This window comes from Gadus morhua, chromosome 2 (genome assembly GCF_902167405.1).
Source record: "Gadus morhua chromosome 2, gadMor3.0, whole genome shotgun sequence".
NCBI classification, from domain to species: Eukaryota; Metazoa; Chordata; class Actinopteri; order Gadiformes; family Gadidae; genus Gadus; species Gadus morhua.
The window spans coordinates 23,216,943-23,243,776 of NC_044049.1; the positions used below are offsets into that span (position 1 = coordinate 23,216,943).

Sequence of the window (26,834 nt, forward strand, 5' to 3'; positions counted from 1 at the left end):
GTGTGTGTATGTGTCTCTGTCTATATATGTGTGTATGTGTCTGTGTCTATATGTGTGCGTGTGTATGTGTGTGTGTGTGTGTCTATATGTGTGTGTGTGTGTCTATACGTGTGTCTGTGTCTCTACGCCCCCCCTCCCAGGCCAGGAGGAGCAGCTGATCCCCTACAGCCTGGTGCAGCCGGTGCAGGCGGGGGCGCGGCGGCCAGTTCTCTTCTCCCCCTCGCCGCTCTCCAGGGGGCTCATAGAGCAGCTGCTGCAGCCCGCCATGTCCCAGCTGCAGTTCAACACCTGCCCTCCAGGTGCGCTACAGACGCACGCACGCACGCACAAACGCGCACACATACACACTAGGGCTTTGACTCCGAACTTCGTGATTCGAATATTCGAATCAATTCGAATTCGAATATCAAAAAATAAATCAAAATTCGAACGAATATTAGGCAGCCCTTAATATTCGAACCTGTTATGGGCAGGCCAAGAGGGAGAGACGTCGGAGAACCGACGCAGTCTATTCATAATATTGTAATGACCACGGAAGAGGCAGTGAATGAAGTATTGATTAGACAGCGATTTATTAGAAACCTAATAAACCGTTGGAACACGCAAGACCGGTAACCATAGCAACGCCGGTAAACAAACATCGCAAAGCCCAATCCAGGGCTGAATCCGAATACTCATACTTATAGTATGCATTTTGTAGTACGCCACAAATATAGCGCGTCCGAATGCTCAGTACGCATTGTGTAGGACGGAAAACGTTTCTGAATGCGTACTACCGCCACAGTATACAACGGTAGGTCACTACGCTATCCCACAATGCAACCGGAGTCTGGTAACGAATGAAGAAGAGATGGCTGACCCGACACCACCAACAGCGGCTTAGAAACGTCGTAGAAAGCGGCGAAAAAAAGAGACATTAAATAGAGTAAAAAAGTAAAGTAAGTAATTAAGTAAAAAGAGACATTTTTAATAGCAACTGTGACAAGACGGAAACATTCAACTTATCAAGGTAATTTTGCCGGCATCTGAGGGGAGATACGTCATCGCCAAACATCCGGTGGAGTTTCGGCGGCGTTCGGAAGCGTTCAGAGGCGTTCTACGCATAGTTGTAGACCGTTCTAGGCGTTCTACGCATAGCTGTAGACCGTACTACACTGTCAAGTGTAGTACGGTCAAGTAGTAGACACTGAACAGAAATAGTATGTACTAAGTATTCCGATTCAGCCCAGGTCTTACTGAAGGCATTTAATGGTAAAAATATTATTGATAAATATTTGAATATATTCGAATATTAATATTAATGAACAAACAAACTTCGAAGATTATTTTTGGGCAAAAGTCAAAGCCCTAATACACACACACAAAAATACACAGACAAATAGATACACACACACACACACACACATAATGTTATCTCTCAGTGTTATCTGTCAAGCACTTTTGAAGCTGTAGATGGCGAGATATTGCAACAAACTACAGAAATTATCCATATTTGGTACATTTGGTACGAGCTCATTGTTATTCATTCCTTAATAGCTTTTTAATAGCTTTTCAAATGAATAAAAAATGTCCAACGGTTCCTCTCAAGCTGCTCAAACAGGGATTCATGGATGCCGCCTGTATACACTCCTTTCCCTTATGTGCTGCAGAACCCATCCCGGCCACCGAGAGGTGCCAGAAACACGTGTTTATGCTGAACCCCTCGATTCCAGACGACTCTCTGGGCATCAGGCTGCAATCCATACAAGACATCGTCAGCCAGGTGAACCAGCGCCGGGATCTGTACTTCATAGTTAAATCACCTCCAGGGTACCTGTACTTCAAAGTTAAAGTAGCTCCACTTCCAGGATATCTGTACTTCAAGGTTAAAGTACCTCCAGGGTACTGGTCCTCCAATCTTAAAGTACCTCCACTTCCGGGGCATCTGTACTTCAGAGTAAAAGTTCCTCCAGAGCACAAGTTCTTTAAAAAAAATCTTTTACATGTACTTCAAAGTAAAGGTATCTCCAGGGTATCTGTCTTAAGGGTACACTTTTCTTCTGGTTTCCACATCAGGATAAGATAAGATGTACCAGACAAATAACAGGAAACGGATTTCTTGATCTTAATTTCTTTACCCCCCTTTCCCCCTTTTGCCCCGTCTCTCTTCTCTCAGGATAAGCACTGTCTGCTGGAGCTCAGCCTGGCCAATGTGCAGGGCCTGCTGAAGCAGGGAGTGTACCCAATCGTCATCCACATCCAGCCCAAGAACAAGAAGTACGGGAGACTGAAGTATGGATCGCTGCCTCAGTCGCCTCACGCCAACCCTGACTCTAACTGACCCTAAACAAATCAGAACACAATGTCATCGTTAATGAGACAAACTTAACTGTTTAGACATTCTGTGCAAGTCAGACGATTTGAGGTTGAAACGGTGGAAGTTTAGTGTTTAGGTTTAGGATCTTTGAATTGTTTGGTTTCTACCACAATGTCTGCAGTCGACCTATAGCCAACTTTGAGCAAGATGTTTCCACCTTACCTGCTGTGAGTACCTTTAGATGACAGCATCTGCTCAAGGCTGTATCATAACTTAATTGTTGCTGATCGAGATTGGGGAGCTGATCCACCAAATGACTGCGACATCAACCACACCCCATCCCTCCTAAGGCACCTGGTCATCAGCTTCTCGCTTCAGCTAAACGGGTTATTAGAGCTCATTATCACAACGCTACTGAACTGGAATGAGCCTAAAAAACAATCTTACAGGGTATTTACTCTAAACCAATCTTTTGCAGACAGATTGTATTGGTTAGGGATGTTTGAGTGAAGCCAGGAGAGACGGTTAAGATGGATTGATCACACCGATTGGTTTAGTCTTTCAACCCATCTTAACCAATCTTCACCTGGCACTCCTACAGGAAGTGGTTTCCCCAGTGCGGAGAGGAGAAGTTGATTGAGGATCTGTGTCGGAGGGAGGAACTGCAGCTGGAGACTCTTCCACTGTTCCACCACACGCTGGAGCCCAGCCGCTGGAGCAGCACGGACGACCTGCTGTCCGCCATCCGCAGTGCCATCGACAGCCAACAGAGGGCTGTAGCCTGGGTGGAATTTGAGAGACTGCAGTAACCGCAGCCGGCCGCCATACGCAGTGCCATCCAGGACCAGCAGAGGGCGGTGGCGCGGGTGGAAGTACCGTCCTTAGCCAGTAGAGGGCACTGGGATTGGTGGAACTGGACAGACTTCAGTAACTGCAAGGCAGGTTATTGACCAGTAAGCGACACATGCACCTCGCCCACAGAAAAGTGAAATGTGGCATTTCATAGGATTTAAACCACTGCAGTCTTTTTTAATCAAACGACTGCAAAACCTTTGTTTGTAGATAGATTATCGGATGTGTTATTGTCCTATTGCGGTTGCTATATATGTAAATTCATTCATTTAAATTAATAGGGCTATTGGCACAACAGTACCAATACTTCGTACTGTTTTGTTCTGGTGCTGACAGCGGCTGGCACAGTCCACCAGAACAGACGTTCTCACAGAGCCTTTCACTCACTCTGGCAGCGTCTTTAGAGGGCCATGTGGGTAGATTACCAGGCTGTATACCTCAAAGATTCACTCAGGTGTTATTCTCATCCAATCCAGAACCGGCCAAGGAAATAACTCTTTGGATCTGTATTTTTTTAATCTGTTGACCAGGTTAAAGTTCAAATTGTTTCACCTTGTGTTTGTTCAAATGCACAACATTAAAACTTTGTTTTTTCTATTTTATTGTCCGTTGCCTTTCTTGACAGATGTGTAGGGGCCTACTCATTGTATGTGATTGATGGACATACACCGATTTCAGTATCTGAATACCTTTTTAACAGCAACCCATTAAAGTGTAGTTGCATGCAGTTGACGTCATGTCACTGGCGGCCTCCCTCCCTCGGCTTTCTCCCTCCCCCTACCCCACTCCAAGCTGGGACTCTCAAATCGACGCCACTTCGCCCGGGGCGGGACTTTACGTCCTACGTCACTCGCTATGGGTGTGCATGTGTGCGCGTAGCCGTTTGTCGGATCTGTGCACAAACTCCCTTGCACTACAGGATTACGAGCGTCAGTGTCGTTCGCGATGGAGGGTGGGTGACATTCCTACAGTCTGTGATGATAGGCTATATTTCTACAAAGGACTTACTATTACTAGCGATTAACATGACGAAACAACACGAACTAAGCTAACATTAGACTATAGCCATACCAGATAACGCCATACCAGCTAACCCTAACTATTTCTATTAAACTCTGAACCATTTTGCAACGGGCAACTGTGTGTTGGTCAGAGCCGGACAGTAACGGAGTACATTTACTTGAGTACAGTACTTAAGTACAATTTTTAGGGATCTGTACTTTACTCGAGTATCATTTTTTGGGAGTACTCATGACTTTACTCAAGTACATTTGAGAGGCAAATATTGTACTCTTTACTCCGTTACATTTCTATCCATAACCGTGAGTACCCGTTACTCCTTCTGAAAAATAAAAAATAAAAGGAGAAAAGAAAAATCACGGAACCCTCAATTTGTTGTTTCCCTCTCAAACGTGATTCCCTCTCAAACTGATTAGGACAGCCTTCAGCCTATCAGCAATCACCTTTGCTTTCCGCCAAAGCCAACTCCATGGTCAGAATTAGATGAGAGACGATTGTTGATTTGATTGATAAAAAAACGGAGAAACTCACACATACATAGAATTGTTAGCTGAATTTTCTTTTCTGATATTGCATATTTATGTAAGCTGAGCAATTGTTGTTATGTTCTTGAGTATACTGTTATACTTTTTACAACGGGGGACCTAAATCCAGTGATCTGATTGGTTCCCAACTGTTGTATAAAGAGCATATACATAACTGCTATGACGCCCGATCATTTTGTGAAAGTTTGCATATTACTCCGCGCCTGGAAGTAGAAACAGTTACAAAGTAAAACATGTGTTGGATGATGGAGAGGGTGTAAATGTTGTTACTCCGGAAGTGAGCAAGGCGATGGAGAGACTAACGAAAGCTTAAGCACACGGCGAGTGAACTGCTCCATAGGATAAATTGCCGGCGAACCGCTCTATCGGAGCCTTCTCTCGGAGGGACGCTAAAGTGTGTTGCATAGCGACCGTCGATGCATAGCGGCAGCCAGGAGGGACTACTTTTTGGTAGTCTTTAACAAAACGGCTACTTTGACTTTCTTGGTTTCTTTTTAAATGTAGTGTGTCTATGACTTTCGTTTCGCCATAACAGTAACCGTTGTATAAAAGCAATAGATCACTTCAGTCAGTGGCATGTGCTCATTATACCACTGTGAAGGGGGTCGCCGGCCCTCCGCTGCGCGTCGGGGCCGGACAACGCCCCTTAACAGTGGTAGAATGAGCACATACCACAGCCTGGCGTGATCTGTTGCTTAAGTATACTATTGTGCTATTGCCATGGTAAAAAGATGAAAATTACTTGATTTTACTTTCAATTCCTTTTACATTCTCCAATGTTTTAACATTTTTCATAACTCCATGTAGGACGTTTCTATACATAAATGTAAGCACTGTGGCAGTAGTAATGCAATATTTAGAAAACATACTCTTGTACTCTTGATACTCAAGTACTTTTAAAAACAAGTACTTCAGTACTTTTACTTAAGTAGACATCTGACTGTAGTACTTTTACTTGTACTTGAGTAAAATTTAGCAAGGGGTATCTGTACTTTTACTCAAGTAAGGAAGCTGTGTACTCTGTCCGCCTCTGGTGTTGGTGTGTCTTATTGCTTCCCACGTCTGCGTCTGCATCTTTCCCACTCCTGGCTAATAGTTTCAGCTTTTGTACTGGATTTCAGAAATGATCACCCTGTACCACACTGCTGACTTGTTGTTTTGTGAGCACTGACGCATTTCTCTAGGTATCTTAAGTTTCCTACTGGAGTCATTGGACTTTGTGTTATTGTAAGAAATATTGTGCTGCAAAAACACTTTGTGTCTTACCCTTACCGTTACCCTAACCTTAACCCCAGTAACATTTCTTCATCCTAAACTGCAAGTTACGCAAAATGGCATGCAAACATCCAGTCCAATATGAAAGAAAATAGCTAGCTTCATTAAAGAATCGAACCCCTTATCTCCGCGTTAATGAGTTGTACTCTGACCACTAACCCATCAGGTCTTAGTACATGTGATTCAAGAGTTAACCACTTGACAATCTTTAAACTTCGGTTGCCTAGAAATTGTAAAGACAGTGATGTGTGTACATTGTGCGAGTATCCGTCACTCGCGATGTGTGTGCAGTCCAAAATGAAAGAAAAAACCTTGCATCGCTAGGGAATCGAACCCCCAATCATCAGTCTTTAAACGTTGGTCGTTGGTAACTCTAAACAAAGAGATCGCATTTTCTTTAACTGCTAACTAACAAACGGGTTTATGCGTTCACTGAACAAAGATTATGGAAATAAAAGACCACTTTTCCATCAGAAAAATCATCAGAACCGTTATTACCAACCCATAGACACTAAAAGCCAAAACCTTTCTCACATGCACACCCATCGCGAGTGACGGCTACGCGCACACGTGCACACCCATAGCGAGTGACGTAGGACGTAAAGTCCCGCCCAGGGTGAAGTGGCGTCGATTTAGAGAGTCCCGCCTACTTTTATCCCCTCGACAAACAATGATTGGCGAACGAGCCGGAGAGGGCGTGGTAAAACAGAAGCCTGTGTCTAAGTAGCAGTGTTGCCTCATACCACTACACAGGGTTAGAGTCAAAATAGATAAAATAGATGGAAATAAAATAAGTACAAACAAAATAATTTAAAAGGAATTCCAAGGCAAAGGAATTCCAATCAACACAGTTGATTGGAATTTGCCTTAGTGCCAACCAGGGTTAGGGTTATCATTCAAACCAGTAAAAAGATAAGATTGAAGATTCAAGATGCTTTATTTATCCCAAGGGAAATTAATGTGCAACAGTTACAATACAAAGGTGGGAAAGTAATACAGGGTTTGAGTCAAAATAGATAAAATAGATGGAAATAAAATAAGTACAAACTAAATGAGTGAAAAGGAGCGATTGGATAAAAGTGGTATTAGTGGTAAAAGTGGTAAAGTGATAAATATTATAGCAGCAATTTTTGCAGCATAAATTAACTAAAGTGATTAATTGAAAATTGGGTAAAAATAAATAAATATATAAATAAATAAATTGGGTAAAAATAAATAAATAAATAAAGTGACATTGGTCTCACAGGGCTGTACAGTGCGAAAGTTTTGATCGCATTTGCTATTGAAATATTTAGCGTGCGAAGATAAATACAAGTCCACTCGCACCGGTGCGAAAGGGTGAGAAGGACCCGTGCTGAAAAAAAATACGTCTTTCTGTACGGCTTTCAATGGCACCACTAAGCGCGAGTGTGTGGGAGCATGATGGGAGCGTTGAATGTTGGGAAATGTATTTTGAGTTATAGGCTCAAAAAAACTACATTTCCCGAACATTCGCACGTTGAGGAAGAGGCTTTGTAACGGTCGCGGGAAATTCATTTTTTAAGCAAAACAGAAAAATGAAAAGGTATTTCCCTGTATTCGGAAGTTCTTCTTCATCAAATAAAGATGGAAACTTGTAAAAAGAATCCACGTATGGAAGAGATTGACTCGGCGACCACAAGCACGGAACTGGCACCTTCGGATGAAGCCGACTCCACCCATGACTCCGACTCGGCCAACAGGGGAAACGTACAGGTTTAACCCCAGTGGTTAAAAACGTTCAATTAGCTGGTCTATGACCAATCCAAGAAGTCTATGTTTTGTAAATATTGCCTCGAGGTAGGGGAAAGGACATCAGAGGTTAATAAATAAGTGTTTGTTAAATTTTGTTGAATGTGTTCACCACTTCTGGCTGCTGATGTTTTAAAAGAGGCTCTCATCGTCACTTTACTATTTAATATGTTCATTGTCACTTTACTGTTGTTAAATTTGTTCATATAGTGTTACTTTTGTATATACGTCCTATTCTGTTCATATAGTATTTTTATTGTTTTGACTGAAGTATACGTGCTAACAAAATTATTTTTGTGCTACTGAATTTTTTCGCTTGCTAGCACCAGTGCTACCATTTAAAAAAGTAAGCGTGCAGCCCTGTCTCAGGGCATAGTGTCTCCACGGTCCCTTCTGCAGCCGGAGGTAGATGCATTAAACAGTCCGATGGCCACAGGAAGAAAAGACTTCCTCTGGCGTTCTGTGTTACACCGGGGGAGGATGAGTCTATTGCTGAAGGTGCTTCTGCTCGAGGTCAGCACCTGGTGGAGAGGGTGAGCATTGTTGACCAGGATATTGTGTAGTATACACAGCATCCTCCTCTCAGACACCACCACCAAAGAGTCCAGCTGGACCCCCAGGATGGAGCCAGCCTTCCTGATGATCCTACTGATCTTCCTGGCATCTGCTGCCCTCAGCCTGCTGCCCCAGCACACAACTGCAAAAAAGATGGCACTGGCTATCATCGACTGGTAGAACATCCTCAGCATGATGTTACATACATTGAATGACCGGAGCTTCCTCAAGAAATAGAGTCGACTCTGGCCCTTCTTGTAAACAGCCTCGGTGTTCTTGGCCCAGTCCAGTTTGTTATCCAGGAATACTCCAAGGTATTTGTAATCCTGGAAAACATCCACAGTCACACCGTTGATGGAGATGGGTTTAGGGGCAGATTTCCTCCTGCGGAAATCCGCCACCAGCTCCTTAGTCTTGGTGGGGTTGATAAGCAGATGGTTAGTTGCACACCACTCGATGAAGGAGTCCACAACGCTCCTGTACTCCTCCTCCTTCCCCACACTAACACAGCCAACAATTGCAGAGTCGTCCGCAAACTTCTGCAGGTGGCAGGACTCAGAGAGGAACTGAAAGTCAGAGGTATACAGGGAGAACAGAAAGGGGGAAAGAACAGTTCCCTGAGGAGCCCCAGTGCTGCTGACCACAGTATCAGACACACCGTCCTGCAGTCTGACATACTGCGGTTGACCTGACAAATAGTCTGTAATCCAGGAAACCAGGGGAGGGTCCACCTGCATCGCCGTCAGCTTACTCCCCAGCAGAGCAGGCCGTATGGTGTTGAACGCACTGGAGAAGTCCAAGAACAGGATTCTCACAGTGCTTCCCGGACTGTCCAGGTGGGCGCAGGCACGGTGGAGCAGGAAGATGATGGCGTCCTCCACACCTAGTCTCGGCTGGTAAGCAAACTGAAGAGGGTCCAATGATGAGCTGGCCAAGGGCCGAAGAAGTGACAGGACCAGCCTCTCCAGGGACTTCATCAGGTGAGACGTTAGTGCCACCGGTCTGTAGTCGTTGAGGATGCTGGGACGCGCCTTCTTCGGTACAGGTACCAGGCAGGATGTCTTCCACAGTACAGGGACCCTCTCCAGACTCAGGCTCAGGTTGAAGATGTGCTGCAGAACTCCACTCAGCTGGGTTGCACATGTTTTGAGGACCCTTGGGCTGACACCGTCGGGTCCTGCTGCCTTGCCTGGGCGGAGTCTGCACAGCTCCTTCCTCACCTGCTCTGCAGTGAAGGTCTGTCTGCCGTGTGTGTTGAAGGGTGTGGGGAGAGGTGATGGTGGGGGGGAGAGAACAGGCAGGGTGTAGTCAGAAAGGAATGGAGGGTGGGCAGCAGGGCTGGAGGTTTGGAGGTGGATGGTTGTAGAGGAGCTTGGGGAGGGGTAGTCCGGAGCCCTCTCATCAAACCTATTGAAAAACAGGATCAACTCGTTGGCTCGTTCAGTACCACCTCCTATTGTTTGGCTGCCCGATAGTTTGTAGCCAGTGATGCTCCTCATACCGCTCCACACGTCCTTCAGGTTGTTCTGCTGGAGTTTGCGCTCCAACTTCATCCTGTAGCTGTCCTTACCCTGTTGGATCCTCTCCTTAAGCTTCCTCTGTACCCGCCTCATCTGCTCCCTGTCCCTATCTCTGAAGGCTCTCTTCTTCTCATTCAGCAGGACCTTGATGTCTCTGGTGACCCACGGCTTGTTATTGGGGAAACAGCGTACAGTCACTGTAGGAACAACACTGTCCACACAGAAGTTGATGTACCCTGTTATGCAGTCCGTGAGATCATCAAGGTCCTCTCCATGTGAATCACAGAGCAACTCCCAGTCTGTTAGTTCAAAGCAGCCCTGCAAAGCTCCATTGGTCTCCTGTGACCATCTCCTCACAGTCCTGGTGGTCACAGGTAGCCGCTGGCCTTGGGGCTTATACAGGGGCTGCAGGTGGATGAGGTTGTGGTCTGATTTTCCAAGAGGAGGAAGGGCAGTGGAGCTGTAAGCAGCCTTAACATTTGCATACAGCAGGTCAAGTGTCTTGTTTTCCCTGGTAGGACAGTCCACAAACTGCTTGAAAGTGGGCAGTGTTGCAGCCAGAGTGATGTGATTGAAGTCCCCAGATATCGCGATGAATGCGTCAGGGTGCCGTGACTCAACCCAGTCGCCAAGAAAATACGTTGACGGTGTACGTTTCCATGAACACTGGATACGTAGCATTTCAACGTAAAAAATAGCGTGTTATACCTACAGTATCCACGCGTGCCGCTGTGGAGGCGGGTTTCGGGGTTTGGGTTTCACGGCTTTCGCGGCAAATTGTGGACACGATTGTTTAGGGGGGGGGGGAGGTAGACTGTTGTTGACCGGGGAGGGGGGGGGGAGACACGTTTGTTGAGGGGGGGGACGACGACACGTTTGTTGAGGGGGGGGGGGGGGGGGGGGGAGACACATTTGTAGGGGGGGGCACGCTCGACAACGAGAGTTGGTTTTTATTGAACGCTCGACAACGAGAGTTGGTTTTTATTGAACGAGACTTCAACACCGAACAGCTGCACGAAACGATGGTCACGTCACTCTCGGTGACGGTGTCGACAACAATGAACACACGAACAATGTTAATAGAACAACACACAACCACATAACATCCCGAACCCATTAACCCCACTTAATCCTAACAACAAAACAAGTTAACAAAAGCCCCATTTGTCAACTGACAACCCCAATTCCCAGAATCCCCCGCGGCTCCGGAACACGGCGTAGCTTATAGAGTGGCGAAGTCACGCCCCTTCCGGTAGGGCTCATGGGACCTTTGAGATCGAAAAATATGAATGGGTGTCAATGGAGGGAAAATAATTTCAACTCTCGTTGTCGAGCATGCCCCCCTCAACAAACGTGTCGCCCCCCCCCCCCTACAATCGTGTCGCCGTCGTCCCCCTCAACAAACGTGTCTCCCCCCCCCCCCCCCCCCCGGTCAACAACAGTCTACCTCCCCCCCCCTAAACAATCGTGTCCACAATTTGCCGCGAAAGCCGTGAAACCCAAACCCCGAAACCCGTCTCCACAGCGGCACGCGTGGATACTGTAGGTATAACACGCTATTTTTTTACGTTGAAATGCTACGTATCCAGTGTTCATGGAAACGTACACCGTCAACGTATTTTCTTGGCGACTGGGTTGCGTGACTGGAGTCCCGCGACGACGGTGTGGCTGACGTCACTCGCGTGCACCGCGTTTGCAGTCGGAGGAATGTAAACAACCAGGAATATCACTTAGTCCATAAAGTACAGAGTGCACTTAGTACAGGTTTACTGTAGTGCCTGAGCATTGAGGAGCCTATGGAACTAAATAACTAGATCTGGCCAACCATAAGCAAAGAGGATTTGTATTAATAATAATACATCTTATTGGTGTTGCACTTTTCAAGGTACTCATAGACCTATTTTAAAAACATGCTGATCCCTATGGGGCGCCGTTTGTAAAAACTCTGTTACAATTTTTTAGCTGATACATTTTCAACATTTAGCTCACTTTCCTCACATTTAGCGCATTTTCCTCACATTTGAGAGAAATTCATGTAAAACAACATGTTATATTTAATTGTCAACAATATGTTCAAATGTACAAAATCCATGTTAGAAATTATATCTAGATGTTAGATCTAAATCTAAATGTTAAATATAAATCTAAATGTTAAATATAAATCTAAATGTTAAATTTATATCTAAATGTTAAATGTTACATCTAAATGTTAAATCTAAATCTAAATGTTACATTTATATCTAAATGTTAAATCTAAATCTAAATGTTAAATCTAAATCGAAATGTTATATATAAATCTAGATGTTATATGTTAAATGTAAATGTTAAATCTATATCTAAATGTTAAATGTTAAATCTAAATGTTAAATCTAAATCTAAATGTTAAATGTTAAATCTAAATGTTAAATGTTAAATCTAAATGTTAACTCTAAATGTGTCGCCAAGTGTAAAGCTAAATATTTAGAAAATATTCAAATCCCCAATGAAACCACGCCCGCTTCAAATCGCGCGGCAAAGATCGAGCGGCAAAGTCAAAGACAAAGACAAAGACAAAGTCAAGTAGGCATGGCCGGTTCTCTCGGAGTCCAGGACATCGAACGGGTGGTTATTGCAGCTGTACGGGCTGCACTCCAGGGTGTAGCTCCCCCGGTCCAGTCCACATCAGCAACGGTAAGTTAAGTTGTTTTAATTTGATTATTAATTATTAATTAATTATTTATGCAGACGAGGGGGTTAGCCACTGTTAGCTAACCCAGCCAGTTAGCTGTGTGGTATATGCTAGCTGAAGTTTTGTTATCGACTCCACTGTAAGGACTCTGTAGCCTAGTTGACTTAGTGGTTACCAGTGACAAAACCGACCACTTACTCTATGAAGCCTGTGCTGTGGTTAACATGTGTAATATTAACGTACTTTGCCGCTATATCTCACATCTAAAATGCGGGCTCTTGTTTCAGGTTTCAACACCAGCGGTGCCCAGTGCCTCAGGCACTTCCAACTTTGCCACCACCGTCACATCACTGAGATCAGTAAGTTGTGATATAATAGCTGGTTAACGTTTATGTTACCCTGAGAAGAATAAAACTATTGATATAAAATAACTGGTTAATATTGAAGTTCAACACTGGTAATTTGAGGATTAGGGCTACAACTAACAATTCGTTTCATAATCGATTAATCTGATGGTTATATTCTCGATTAATCAATTAGTTGTTTGGTCCATAAAATGATAAAATGTTGATCGCTATTTCCCAAAGTTCAAGATGACATACTCGTTGTCTTGTTCTGTCCACAACCTAAGGATATTTAGTTTACTGTCAAACGGGACTAAAGAAACCAATACATATTATAAATAAAGGTTGTTGGTGTTATTATTATTTGAGATACTGGAATAAGATCATTTTTACTCAAACCGATTATAAATTATCAAAATAGTTGGCAATTAGTTGAATTGTTGTCAACTAATCAATTAATAAAGTGTTAATGTGAAATGTACTAACTTGATTGGCATATACTGATTTCATCCTGTGCATGGCAAAATTACATTAAATGTCAGCATGGAGACCTGTATGCAGTTCTTTACAACTTTACTGTTAAACTTGGTCATTATCGGCTCTATTAAGAAAAGTCTCTTGATTTGCTTGTTTTCAATAGGCTCCTCTGCCATCCATCCCTCTACGTAATCGGGCTCAATCGGGATACTTGAGACGAAGGAATGTCAAAACATACACGAAGGATGTTGTATGTTTAACATTTTCACCGGGGGTATCGGTCTTCATTATACCCAGAGGAGAAACTCGGACCAGGTTAGCTACGGCTGGCCTTGTTGGAAAAATTTATTTTTCCACAGAATGGTCTGAAGACCAAGTGACAGCTGAAATAACAGCTATCTTCAGTGGAGCATTTGGCTTATCAGAGCACCAGTCACTTCCATTTCAGTTTTTGAGCACCATCAAGGGGTGTAAAAAACTGATGATACCGAAGGTCACCTCCAATTTCCCCTGGGGTGGTAAAGAAGTTGCCTCCATCTGTTCCAGCACATGCCTGTATATTATGGCAGAAATGGAAGTTCCTGCACAGGTGAGCATGTTATTGAATACATTAGTGTGGTAACTCGGCGGACAAAAGGCTCAGTCTAAATCGGGTGCTGCCCATTTATTGAACTCAGAAAAAGCTTTCAGCCCACACTAGTCCACAGTTTTTTGGCCCCTATATTTCCACAGACCTTGGGCCTTGATCTGTTACTGCACATGGGACGGAACACCCATAAACTGGTGATCCAGTGATGAGCACACCTGTACTCAATAACTGAATCATCCCCCACATCCTATTCCAACACATACCTCTATCTCCATTTACTAGCTAGATGTTGTTTACTCCCCACACCAAGAAAATATGTAATTTTTCAATCAGATAAAATTATGTCTGATTGAATTACTGTTCAAGTTGCCTGTTTTTACATAGGAGTACCTTTTTCTTTTGTGCAGAACTGTAGTGTGGAGCTGTCTGATGACAGTGATTTTGAAAGCCCGGTTGTACAACGAAGGAGAGGTGAGTAAAAAAATAAATAAATTAACACCCCTCATTTGTATAGAAAATCCCAGTAAACAACTCTCGAACCTCTCAAGGTTAATTGCTGATCTGACTTGATTTTTGTGATGAATTGGTGACTTATTGCATTATTGAACTTATTGAAACAAGTATTGTTTAGGTTATTATTAAGAGTTACTGAGTAGATTCTCTTTATGTAGTGACTCGGAGAGATGCACCGTCCAGAGCCCAGAGCGAACACTGTGAGAGGCAAGAGAGGGTGGAAGCCAGTGCTCCTCCATCTAATGATGGGATGGACCTACAGGGACAGCGAGGGCCAAATGAAGCTATGAATCACTTTGCAGGTTAATTTCTGATCTGACTTGATTTTTTTGATGAATTGGTGACTTATTGCATTATTGAACTTATTGAAACAAAACCGTTATTATTTGTGTGGAGTGAAAATAGTAGGGTTGGGAATAATAATCTATTCTTCGATGCATCGCGATTCTCTCTAGAATGATTCTGTCTCAATGCAGATAAATTAATAATCTGAATTACCTTTTTTTTATTGGCCAATCTGATTTGTTTTGACATGATTGCGATTCAGCCTACACATAGCATGCACGCAAACTCACAGCCAGACACAAGAACTCCTTCTAATTCAAGAGCAGCTTTTTCTTTGACATGGAAAATAAAACTGAACCCTATTTTTTACAAACTTCCATATTGTGTTGTAATGCAAGCTGCATTGATTATTGCATTGTTCATAGAATGTCATATTTGTGACAAAAGCTTTTTCTCTAATAAAATATTAGATAAGTGAATTCATCTGTTGATGTCTTTGATGGTCATCACAAAAGTAGGAAGTGGTAGCAAACTCAGATGTGTTTATATATTTTTGAAAATCACGCATGGAAATGTACGTACATTTTTTTGTTGCATCGATAATCGGTTTAGAATCTAATCGTTTACCTCATAATCGGAATCAAATCGTGAGGTGCCAAGAGATTCCCACCCCTAAAAAACAGTGTAGCATAATTTGCATCAATGGATTGAAAGTATTGTTTAGGTTATTATTAAGAGTTACTGAGTAGATTCTCTTTATATAGTGACTCAGAGACATGCACCGTCCAGAGCCCAGAGCGAACACTGTGAGAGGCAAGAGAGGGTGGAAGCCAGTGCTCCTCCATCCGATGATGGGATGGACCTACAGGGACAGCGAGGGCCAAATGAAGCTATGAATCACTTTGCAGATTTCATGTACAGTTATATGTATTAACTTAAGGTTTTCTCATGTAATATTTGTTACATTTATGTTGGTCCATTTTGTTAGGGAATGAATCTTTTATCCTTGTGTCTTAATTAACAGTCCTATTGATATTGAAGAAGATGAAGCCATTGAGGAGGCCATCAGACGCAGTCTTTTAGAAGAGTCTGTGCAGCCCTTACAGGATTCAAGGTATACTTGCTTTGCTCCTTTTTAACTTTCAGTGTTGCACCAGTCAAAATTAGAGTGGTCAGTGTGGCTTTCATGTGTGCTGGTAATAATCATTATCCTTTATGTTCTGAAGGTTTGCAGAAAGTTTGAGCATAGAAGAAATTACAGGAATTGTGAAAGCTCACAGTGAGAGGGTTGTCACAGAAGCATACAGACCAATCTACATCAGCCGAGGGAACGTGTGGACAACTGCCCTCCGACAGTTTAGTAGACGGAAATTCACTGAGTGCACCGATCTGCTGTATGTCACCTTTGCCAGTGACGAAGGCACCAACGAAGATGGAGAAGACCTCGGAGGGCCACGGCGAGAATTCCTCCGTCTGCTTGTGAAAGCCATCTTCACAGAGAGTGGAGCATTTGAAGGTAATCTTTTTTTTTTTTTGCATAATTGTTATGTACTTTACATCAAATGTACTTCTGTGCTGTGGTGGTACAATTATTTTACTTGCATACTGGGTAAGCTGCCCTCTTAAAGTTTGGGTAACATACATAATTGGCGCTTTATTAGCCATAGATTGTTGGAAGGGGGCTAAATAGCAATAACAAATAATAAGTTAGGCTAAATTTATGCCCTTGACTTCTCACCTCAAGATAATGGATATCTGAATGAAAATGGGTACTCAAAAACTTAAAACCCAACACATCTTCAATAAACCTTGTAACATGTAACTTTATGCCAATCCCTTGCAGTTTATGCATGCAGTATAAATGTGTTTTTGCCTATTCTAAAATTCTATTCCATATACAGTTTTTCTGTTATATGTTAATGGTATTCAGATTATTGTATGATATCTTGAGTGATTCTAGTTGTCTTTACTGAATAAACAAATTGCTTTTTGTCCTTTTGTCCTCGAGTCTCTAAATGGCTTTACTCCAAGAATGAACATTTCTCATGTGCAGAATGGAGTGTACCGCACTATTGGACAGATGATGTCTACCATCATCGTCCAGGGTGGTGAACCTCCAGCCCTCCTTTCTCCTCTGGTAGTGGACTACCTTCTGACAGGACACATCTTTCAGTTGAAGGTCACTCCAGATGATGTAGCTGACATGGAACTGAGAGAAGCCCTGAAGAAGGTATGATATGAGTGTGATAAAATGTTATTCGCTTCAATCCCAGTTTCTGAGGCATTTATTTAAATTCTGAATGCATCTATCATATCCTTATTTTTCGATTGCACCTTAAGGTTGATCAAGCATTAACCACAGAGGAGCTGGAGCAAGCAGTGGAATGCTGTGACTCATGGAGATACCAACTCGAAGGTCTTCCGAACCCAGTCAGCATGGACAACAAAGATGCATTTGTGCAGAATGCAATACTTTTCCATGTCGTCATTCAACGACAGAGCTGCTATGATCAGTTAGTTGAGGGTTTGAAGTACTACGAGGTAAGTTTAGACTTAAATGTAACTAATTGCATTCTAGTGTACAACAGATGGTGAATTGCTTGTGCATGATTTTTATAGCACACTGGAACACTGTTCAGTCCCATTCAAAATTAACAATGTGAATTATCTACAGATCGCACGAGTGTTCAGACACCGACTACATTACTTGCCCACCACCCCAATCGCTTTGCCTTTTTTATATATATATATATATATATATATATATATATATATATATATATATATATATATATATAATTAAAAAACAAGCTTACTGTAAAACACTAAGTATGCTATAACTATGTTATCAATATGTATTTGGATGATGGATCACAGGTTCTGCCACTCCTGAAAGAAAGGCCTTACATTATTTTTGAATGAATAGATAAGTACCCTAGCATAGACAATAGACACTGGGTGTGGCTGAGACATCAAGGTCCATGTATTCCATCAAATTTGTGAACCAGCAGTTGGCTGACTGGTTTAGCATCTGCCCTGCAATACAGTCGACCCGAGTTCGCGTCCTGGGTACGTCATTTCATTCTTGCCGTTGGCTTATTTTTATAATTTCCTTTATATCACAGAAATTTGGCCTAAAAATTTACTTTTTATATAATAAATATGTCTTACAATATCCCTAGAACCCAAATATACCTTGCAAAAACTCATGGTAAAGTTAATGTTAATATTTATGTTACTGATAAGCCTTTGTCACAATGATAAAGACACTGCATGGGAAATTGCAGCCACATAAATTCAATTCAGGTGAGTTTCGCGGCAGGCAGCCAAGAAACTGACCACTGACCACTTCTGCTGAGAAAAAATTAAGTAAATTTAGAATATTTCTTGGCTGAGTGAGTTTCTTGGCTGCCTGCCGCGAAACTCACCTGAATGGAATTTATGTGGCTGCAATTTCCCATGCAGTGTCTTTGTCATTGTGACAAAGGCTTATCAGTTACATTAATATTAACGTTAACTTTACCATGAGTTTTTGCCAGGAATATTTGGGTTCTAGGGATACTGTAAGATATTTATTACATAAAAAGTAAATTGTTAAGACTAATTTCTCTGATATAAAGGAAATTACAAAAATAAACCAACGGCAAGAATTAAATGACGTACAAAGGACGTGAACTCGTGTCGCCCGAATTGCAGGGCAGAATCTAGACCACTCAGCCAACTGCTGTTTCATATATTTGATGGAGTACATATATTTTTATTAATATGTGTTGAGAAAATATCCACGATAACAATATAGGCATTTCTCAATTAATTCAATTACTTTATTTGCATCATTTAATCTTAAACCCGTAGTGAAAATATAGGCTGTTTGTGCTTCATATATGTACATTTATGACAAAATCCTGAGGACTAGGCTTGTGACGCACACACACATGTGGCGCTCACGCGGTAATAGCTCATTGGCGCCACCTAGTGATCATTATGTGCAAATGCACAGCCTCTCATTCAAATGACTTAGGGGTCATTTGACCCCTCTTGTGGCGCTAGTAGTAAATAAAAATGGCCCGGCGTTGCTAGTGTTAAAACGATTAAAAGCCACTTGCAAAAAAAACTGTTTGTGCTTTTCTTGTCCAATATCAACAGGTGATAAAAGTTCATGGAAAAAAATTGAAGAGAGGAATTTCAAAAGAAAAAAGTATATCTTTAATATTTTCATAAAGTTCACAGGTGTTAGTCATCTTACAAAGCAAGTTACAAGTTGGTTGCTCGACTTTCACTGTTCTGGCATGATATAAACTTGTGTTTTCCAAAATCACTTATTCACAGGTTTGAGAGGATTAGAGAAGTACACATGGAGATCCTCTACAGGTGGATATACTGAGACACACACGGGAATTAACTGACGCAAGAATTCACAATTAAGCTGGAATCAGATTTTTTTTTTCACAAAATGACTACCAGTTGACTATCAAAATAGTTCAATCAATTCAATAGTTGATAACTAATCATCTCAGTTCTAAAATATATATATACATTTATATACATTTACATATTTACAATTTTGTGTAATACAAATTCCTGTACTCTGTGATACAATGTTTTTCCCTTATTACCGTCATTCTCAAGTGGGTTTACTGTAACAACCAATTCTTGCAAGTCCTGCTGGTTAAGTGGGCAAAATGAGTAATGTGCAAGAGGAGTTGATACTGAGTCTACTGTTCTTTCCTCAGCTGCTGATTCTGGGTAGTTTAGTAACAGAAGATGTCTGTCCAGTGTAAAAAGCTGAACTGGGGTCCTGTTTCCCTCAGAGGAAATTGAATGATTGTTAAATGCAGATTTATACTCATCTATTGTGCGATTGATCCTGGGAATGTACACATAATGAAGAGAAAATAAATCTGTATCATTGTCCACATTCAAAGCCTCCATTGACTCTAGTTCATAGAAAATGGGTGCAAACACATGACTGCAGTTTCTGTTCAAGTCCCGATTGAATCGTTCAATTCGCTGGTTATGTACAGAGCTTCCAGTCAACACAGAATGTTCACCTCTGTGCATGCTCATGTCTTCCCAAACCTGGACATTCTCCCCTCCATGATCAGTTCTAATATGAAGGGGCCGGCCATGTTTGCTGATGGCTGAACTGAAGTGGTTCATGACAGTTTCAGCCCGATTGTTGTTGGAACACTGGAGAAACGTTAACATTCTACTGTAACCATCCATTGCCCCATGTACAACTAATTTCCATCTTATCAGTTTATGATTTCCATCTATGTGCCATATATAGTTTGGACAAGGCACAGTGTATACTCGTCTTTGTATAGTTGTTGTTCTCCTGGACTCAACACCAGCACCATCAACCCGTTGAACGGAGTCTCTGAGACGACGTCGCTGCACCACAATGTTTCTGGCACGCAAATGTCCATTAAGCATAACTTCTCCTACATGTGGATGTTCTGCTTTTATCTCACATATAGTTGCATCCAACTCCTCATCAGAAAGGTTACAACATTTTGTGCGTCTTATGTTATATACCCGCATGAGCTTGTATAATGTGGGTCTGGAGATCCGCAGGATTGAAGCTACTTCAGAAAGTGTTGTACCTAGCAGCAGCAAACCCTCAATGTCTTCTTTGGAGATTAAAGTATGTTCACCCTAAAAAAAAGAAAAAAGGAAAAAACAGATATGACAATCACTAATATCATAACTTGTTTTTTTTGCCATGCATAGGATGTAATCATAATATTCCACACAAGTTACTACACATCACATTACAATTTACATATTCCTGCTTACAGCTGCAACGATTATTGATTAGTTAACAATTAAACTAATTGCCAACTATTTTCATAATTGATAATCGGTTTGAGTAAAAATGATCTTATTCCAGTATCTCAAATAATAATAACAACAAATTATAATATTTATTGGTTTCTTTAGTCCCGTTTGACAGTAAACTAAATATCCTTAGGTTGTGGACAGAACAAGACAACGAGTATGTCATCTTGAACTTTGGGAAATCGCGATCAACATTTTATCATTTTATGGACCAAACAACTAATTGATAATCGAGAATATAACCAGCAGATTAATCGATTATGAAACAAATTGTTAGTTGTAGCCCTGATCCTCAAAATACCAGTGTTGAACTTCAATATTAACCAGTTATTTTATATCAATAGTTTTATTCTTCTCAGGGTAACATAAACGTTAACCAGCTATTATATCACAACTTACTGATCTCAGTGATGTGACGGTGGTGGCAAAGTTGGAAGTGCCTGAGGCACTGGGCACCGCTGGTGTTGAAACCTGAAACAAGAGCCCGCATTTTAGATGTGAGATATAGCGGCAAAGTACGTTAATATTACACATGTTAACCACAGCACAGGCTTCATAGAGTAAGTGGTCGGTTTTGTCACTGGTAACCACTAAGTCAACTAGGCTACAGAGTCCTTACAGTGGAGTCGATAACAAAACTTCAGCTAGCATATACCACACAGCTAACTGGCTGGGTAAGCTAACAGTGGCTAACCCCCTCGTCTGCATAAATAATTAATTAATAATAAATAATCAAATTAAAACAACTTAACTTACCGTTGCGTATGTGGACTGGACCGGGGGAGCTACACCCTGGAGTGCAGCCCGTACAGCTGCAATAACCACCCGTTCGATGTCCTGGACTCCGAGAGAACCGGCCATGCCTGCTTGACTTTGTCTTTGACTTTGCCGCTCGATCTTTGCCGCGCGATTTGAAGCGGGCGTGGTTTCATTGGGGATTTGAATATTTTCTAAATATTTAGCTTTACACTTGGCGACACATTTAGAGTTAACATTTAGATTTAACATTTAACATTTAGATTTAACATTTAACATTTAGATTTAGATTTAACATTTAGATTTAACATTTAGATATAGATTTAACATTTACATTTAACATCTAGATTTATATATAACATTTCGATTTAGATTTAACATTTAGATTTAGATTTAACATTTAGATATAAATTTAACATTTAGATTTAGATTTAACATTTAGATGTAACATTTAACATTTAGATATAAATTTAACATTTAGATTTATATTTAACATTTATATTTATATTTAACATTTAGATTTAGATCTAACATTTAGATATAATTTCTAACATGGATTTTGTACATTTGAACATATTGTTGACAATTAAATATAACATGTTGTTTTACATGAATTTCTCTCAAATGTGAGGAAAATGCGCTAAATGTGAGGAAAGTGAGCTAAATGTTGAAAATGTATCAGCTAAAAAATTGTAACAGAGTTTTTACAAACGGCGCCCCATAGATCCCATGATTTCGATTATACGTGGAAGAAAAGTAGAATAACCACTTTATATTTAATCATCAAAAGGTTAGGAAGGACATTTGTTTTGTTCAAGTTACTGGTGTCGACAGTACAAGAATTTGAATAGACCTAAGTGTGCTGGAAACAACCAAAACATATTTATTGAAATAAATGATGATTGCGGGACCTTGGTGTTGCGTGATTAATACTGAATCAGTAAAAATATGAGTGAAGGCACACTCGTAGGCTTTGGTGGTTGGAAAATAACGGTGTTGAGGATCATCTGATTCTAACCCTACATCTCAACCCTAACCCTAACCCTAACCCAGGGGTCGGCAACCTGCGGTTCCAGCTTTAGCACCCCCTTGTGGTTCCCTGGAGCTTTGCAAAAATCTGTGAAAATGGAAAAAAACGTTTTTTTTTATTGTTGGTTTTTTTAATATGGTTTCTTAAGGGGTAAACATGACATAAACATTTGTATGCTGTAAAAATTTACGTAGTTGTAAATATATTTAAAATAACTAATTTCAGAATGGCGCGCAATAGCAAAGTTACGTCCTAGCCTGCGACACAGCAAGCAAACAAACGGGTGTGAGTTAAGGGCCATGGATTTAAAAGGAAAAAAGAGGAAGATTGCCGATGAAAACAGAGGATTTAAGGAAGAATGGACTGAACTGTATGCGTTCATTGTCAATGCTGAAGGGTTGCCGGCATGTTTGATTTGCAATGAGAAGTTGTCGAATAACAAGAAGAGCAATTTGGAGCGACATTTCCAGCTAAAGCACGCTAAATTTGCTGCCGATCACCCAGTTGGAACTGAGAGGAAAAGTGCAATTGCATTGCTGGTGAAGAGATTTGAGGGCCGAAAAAACAGTTTCAAGAAGTGGATTGCATCTCCAAACTCTACTACTGCTGCGAGTTTTGTTGCAGCCCGGGAGATAGTAAAGCGTGGAAAACCATTCACAGATGGCGAGTACATGAATGATTCATTCATTAAAATGTCAGAGCACCTATTTTCGGACTTCAAAAACAAAACTGAGATCATTCAGAAAATTAAAGACATGCCTCTCTCCGCAAAAACAGTGAAGGAGAGGGCAATTAAAATGGCAAACAATATCACCGATCAGCAAATCAAGGACATCAATTCAGCTCCAGCTTTCTCAATTGCCTGTGATGAGTCGTGTGACGTGACGGATATCGAACAGACAGCTCTGCTATGCAGGTAGGCCTACATGAACTCTGATGGGCCGCAAGAAGAAATGATCGAATTGATACCGTTAAAAGGCCAAACACGGGGGGAGGACATCTGCGACGCTGTGCTACAGTGTTTAAATGACAAAGGAATACACACTGGCCACCTGATTTCAGTCGACACAGACGGTGCGCCGAGTATGAGAGGGTCGCAAAAGGGGTTTGTGACGTTACTACAGAAAGCATTGGATCGAGATCTGCTTGCATTCCATTGCATATTGCACCAAGAGGCGCTGTGTGCGCAAACATTCCCAGCGGAGTGTATTGAGGTGATGAACCATGTCATCCAAATTGTCAACAAAATACTCGCAAAAGCACTAAACCACCGCCAGTTCCGTGCATCGCTAGAGGAAGTTGAGAGCGAATATGCGGATCTCCTGCTGCACAACAAGGTCCGCTGGCTATCCAGGGGCGAAGTTTTGCGTCGCTTTGTTGCGTGTTTAGAGCACGTTAACACCTTTCTGAACACGCTCAACAAAAGTCTCCAGGAGCGGGGAGACACTGCGCTTCAAATGCTGGAAGCCGTTTTGTCATTCGAGCGGAAGCTGACAGTATTGGCCAGGGATGTACAGCGAGGCACGCTCTCCCACTTCTCATCCCTGAGAGAGTTCAAAGACGCCCATCACGATCACACACTCAATAGTGATTATTTGAAAGGTGCAATCGTTGACATGCAAGCTGCATTTGGGGGTAGATTTAGTGAATTCCGAAAGGAAAAGGTGACTCTGTCTTTCCCTGTCACACCCCTGGAAATTGACCCTTCCTTGCTGAAAACATTCCCAGGAATTGATCCAGCTGAGCTCGAAATGGAAATGGCCGATATAGCCGACAAAGAAACGTGGGTTGCCAAATTCAAACGTCTGACAGCAGAGCTTGAAGACGTCAGCCGCCAGAAAGCCCACGCTGCCCAAAGCCACAAGTGGAGCGAAATCGAAAGCCTCCCAACACCCGAGAAACTTGTGTTTGAAACATGGAAGGCTCTTCCCGAAACTTATGGTAACATGAAGAAATACGCATTTGCAGTGTTATCCATGTTTGGATCAACATATTTCTGCGAGCAGATCTTCTCAAACATGAACTATATCAAATCCAAATACCGCACCCGCCTCACAGATGAGAGCTTGCAGTCCTGCGTCAAGATTAAAGTTACAAACTACATGCCCGATGTGGAGAAGCTGTCCAGTGATGTCCGAAAACAGAAGCCACATTGAACAGGTGAGAAAACCATCCCCTCACATAGGCGCATATTTAAGCCTAACAAAGTGGCTGTTTTTATGAATGGCTTTCTGCTTTTTTCAGTATATTTGGAATGACACAATTATTGTGTTTTATCACTCAGGTTCGATGTTAGCCTACGTGTCAAGCTGGGGAAGAGAAGGATGCTGCTGCGTGTCACAGTTGCGCTGACCTTGGCATTGGCGAACTAAAGAGAAGAGGATAATGCACAGAAGTTTATCTGTTTTGTTTGGTTTTAATTTTGTTCATTTCGACTGTTGTTGAATTTTTAAGCAAGCTGTCTTTTAATTGCAGCCTGCGCTTTGCGATGGTAGCCACTTTTTAAATGTCTGACGCTGAGTAACGGGGATTGTTTTATTTAGCCTACTCATTTGCACTACCGTTTCATTTTTATAGTTGCAAGCTTAAACACATCTGCGTGTTTAGCAGTCTGTTGATTGTTATTTAATAGGGAATTATATTGACGTTTGAAGAGAATTAACTTTCCTGAAAATAGCCTGAGGCTATTATGCACTTTTTTTTGGTTCTGGAGACCTAAAAATAAATGATGACAACCAAAAATATGTATTTATTCTTGTATATCTATAATTTAATCAGTGCAACAAAACATAACACATTAATATTGTGATGGAATTTAGGCTAAACTTGAAGCAGCATCTGGCCTATATCGTACATCTGTACTGTCACGTGGTGCGTAATTCTCTCCAGGATGCGCTGCAGGGAAAATAAACATTTAAAGATGAATGCTAATTTTGTATATTGTAGCCAAGGCCTACTTTGTCATTTTAAAAGTAGGCATATAGCTTATGTAGGCTATGTTGCCTCATAAGGCTTTTAGGTTTTTGCGGCTCCAGACAGGTATGTTTTTTTTTTTTTTGGCCAAATATGGCTCTTTGAACGTTTTGGGTTGCCGACCCCAGCCCTAACCCAATACCCTCATAGCTCATGCTCATTGCTACCCCTAACCGATCCCCTACCAACCCTACCCTGTGACGTCATAATTTCTCCACAATGTGTGCCTTGAAAATGGCGACATGCTAGAGCCAGATGCGGATGCTGAACTAGAAATGCTTGACCCCCAACCTCCCCGTGGCCCCCTAGCAGATAACCAGACCCCTGGTAATGTTACAAGAGACAGACTGGCTGCCATTGTCTCGGGCAACGAGCAAGACCCATTGTAAAGATGTTTAACCTAAAATGGTATTTATACTTTGTAATTGGCATGTTTAAACAAAGGATTTTTTAAAGGTGGTAGCCTATTAGATAATAATCGGTTAAGAACAAGAACACTTTAGAAGAAACACTTTATTTAAATAAGAAACACTGAACCACACATCTAAAAATACACACACACGAATCTAAAAATACACACACGCACACCTAAAAATACACACCCATCACATGTTCTCCACCATTCCGCCAACTTTGCCTCGCTCTCCTCATGCCTCGCCTGCTCCCTGGCACTCTCCTCTTGGAAGGGGTGTCTGGGGTGGTGGAAGAGGTGCCTGGGGTGGAGGAGCATGAGTGAGAGGTGGGAGGGCTGGTGGCAGTGGACTCAACGATGTCCTGAAAGAAAACGAATAAGAAGGAATTAGGAATTATATGCCAGAACTGGGTGATATGGCCATATGTTATGTACAATATATAATAGCTATGTAGGCCTACACAATATAGTACTGCCAAAAAATACATTGATTAACCATGTAGTATTACTAATATAATATAATATAATATAATATATTAGTATATATAACATTAGTTATAGAATATTACTAATATAATATAATATATTAGTATAAAGCTTATTTTTAACCTGGAGTCACTAGAACATGGAAGATCTGGATATCATACGACATGAGCACTGCAGGCAGGGCCCCGACCGCGGGCCGCCCGACCCCGGTCGACGGCCGGGGTCGGGTTACCAGCCATCCCCCTCTACCTCCTGAGCTTGTGTCAGTAGCCTGGAGGTGGGTAGACGTACAACCTTCTTCTTGAAGTTCTTCTGCTCCGAGGCCGTGGTTCTGAGTCGCAGCAGCAGCAGCTGCTCGGCCCTGAGAGGGACAACGGACTGGAGCATCGACCGTTACAAGCGTTACATATCATAGCACCTGGCAAGTGTATCGACAATCGATGTCGAAAGTTGTCTTCAATTATCAATCAATTCAAATTCTTGTACTTTCGACACCAGTAACTTGAACAAAACAAATGTCCTTCCTAACCTTTTGATGATTAAATATAAAGTAAAGGCTGGTCCGAGGAAGTGCCTTAAGTAAGTGATCTGCTTGATCCAAAGAGCAAATGTGTAAAGAAAACTTTC

The 26,834-nt window shown here is 41.8% G+C and overlaps 3 protein-coding genes across 3 annotated transcripts in view; 2 read left to right on the forward strand and 1 right to left on the reverse strand.

Annotated features, from left to right (window-relative positions):
* The window catches only part of LOC115561121 (caspase recruitment domain-containing protein 11-like), a 26,056-nt gene extending 22,311 nt beyond the window's left edge, over nucleotides 1-3,745 (forward strand). The window contains exons 10-13 of the mRNA XM_030380945.1: nucleotides 141-299; nucleotides 1,650-1,762; nucleotides 2,156-2,271; nucleotides 2,898-3,745. Of these exons, the coding sequence (XP_030236805.1) occupies nucleotides 141-299; nucleotides 1,650-1,762; nucleotides 2,156-2,271; nucleotides 2,898-3,105 (596 nt within the window). The 3' untranslated portion in view covers nucleotides 3,106-3,745. The remainder of the gene's footprint in view (nucleotides 1-140; nucleotides 300-1,649; nucleotides 1,763-2,155; nucleotides 2,272-2,897) is intronic.
* Nucleotides 3,746-12,207: 8,462 nt separating this feature from the next.
* On the forward strand, nucleotides 12,208-16,350 carry LOC115561218 (uncharacterized). The gene is made up of 8 exons (XM_030381052.1): nucleotides 12,208-12,503; nucleotides 12,789-12,860; nucleotides 13,486-13,911; nucleotides 14,319-14,382; nucleotides 14,583-14,726; nucleotides 15,474-15,624; nucleotides 15,734-15,823; nucleotides 15,936-16,350. Exons 1-8 carry the CDS (start codon nucleotides 12,240-12,242, stop codon nucleotides 16,333-16,335), a joined length of 1,611 nt encoding a protein of 536 aa, XP_030236912.1. The 5' UTR covers nucleotides 12,208-12,239; the 3' UTR covers nucleotides 16,336-16,350.
* Nucleotides 16,351-18,892: 2,542 nt separating this feature from the next.
* LOC115561219 (uncharacterized) lies at nucleotides 18,893-21,602 on the reverse strand. Its single transcript, XM_030381068.1, has 2 exons — nucleotides 20,950-21,602; nucleotides 18,893-20,367 (listed from the first exon to the last, which is right to left on the reverse strand). Exons 1-2 carry the CDS (start codon nucleotides 21,082-21,084, stop codon nucleotides 19,258-19,260), a joined length of 1,245 nt encoding a protein of 414 aa, XP_030236928.1. The 5' UTR covers nucleotides 21,085-21,602; the 3' UTR covers nucleotides 18,893-19,257.
* Nucleotides 21,603-26,834: the final 5,232 nt, after the last annotated feature.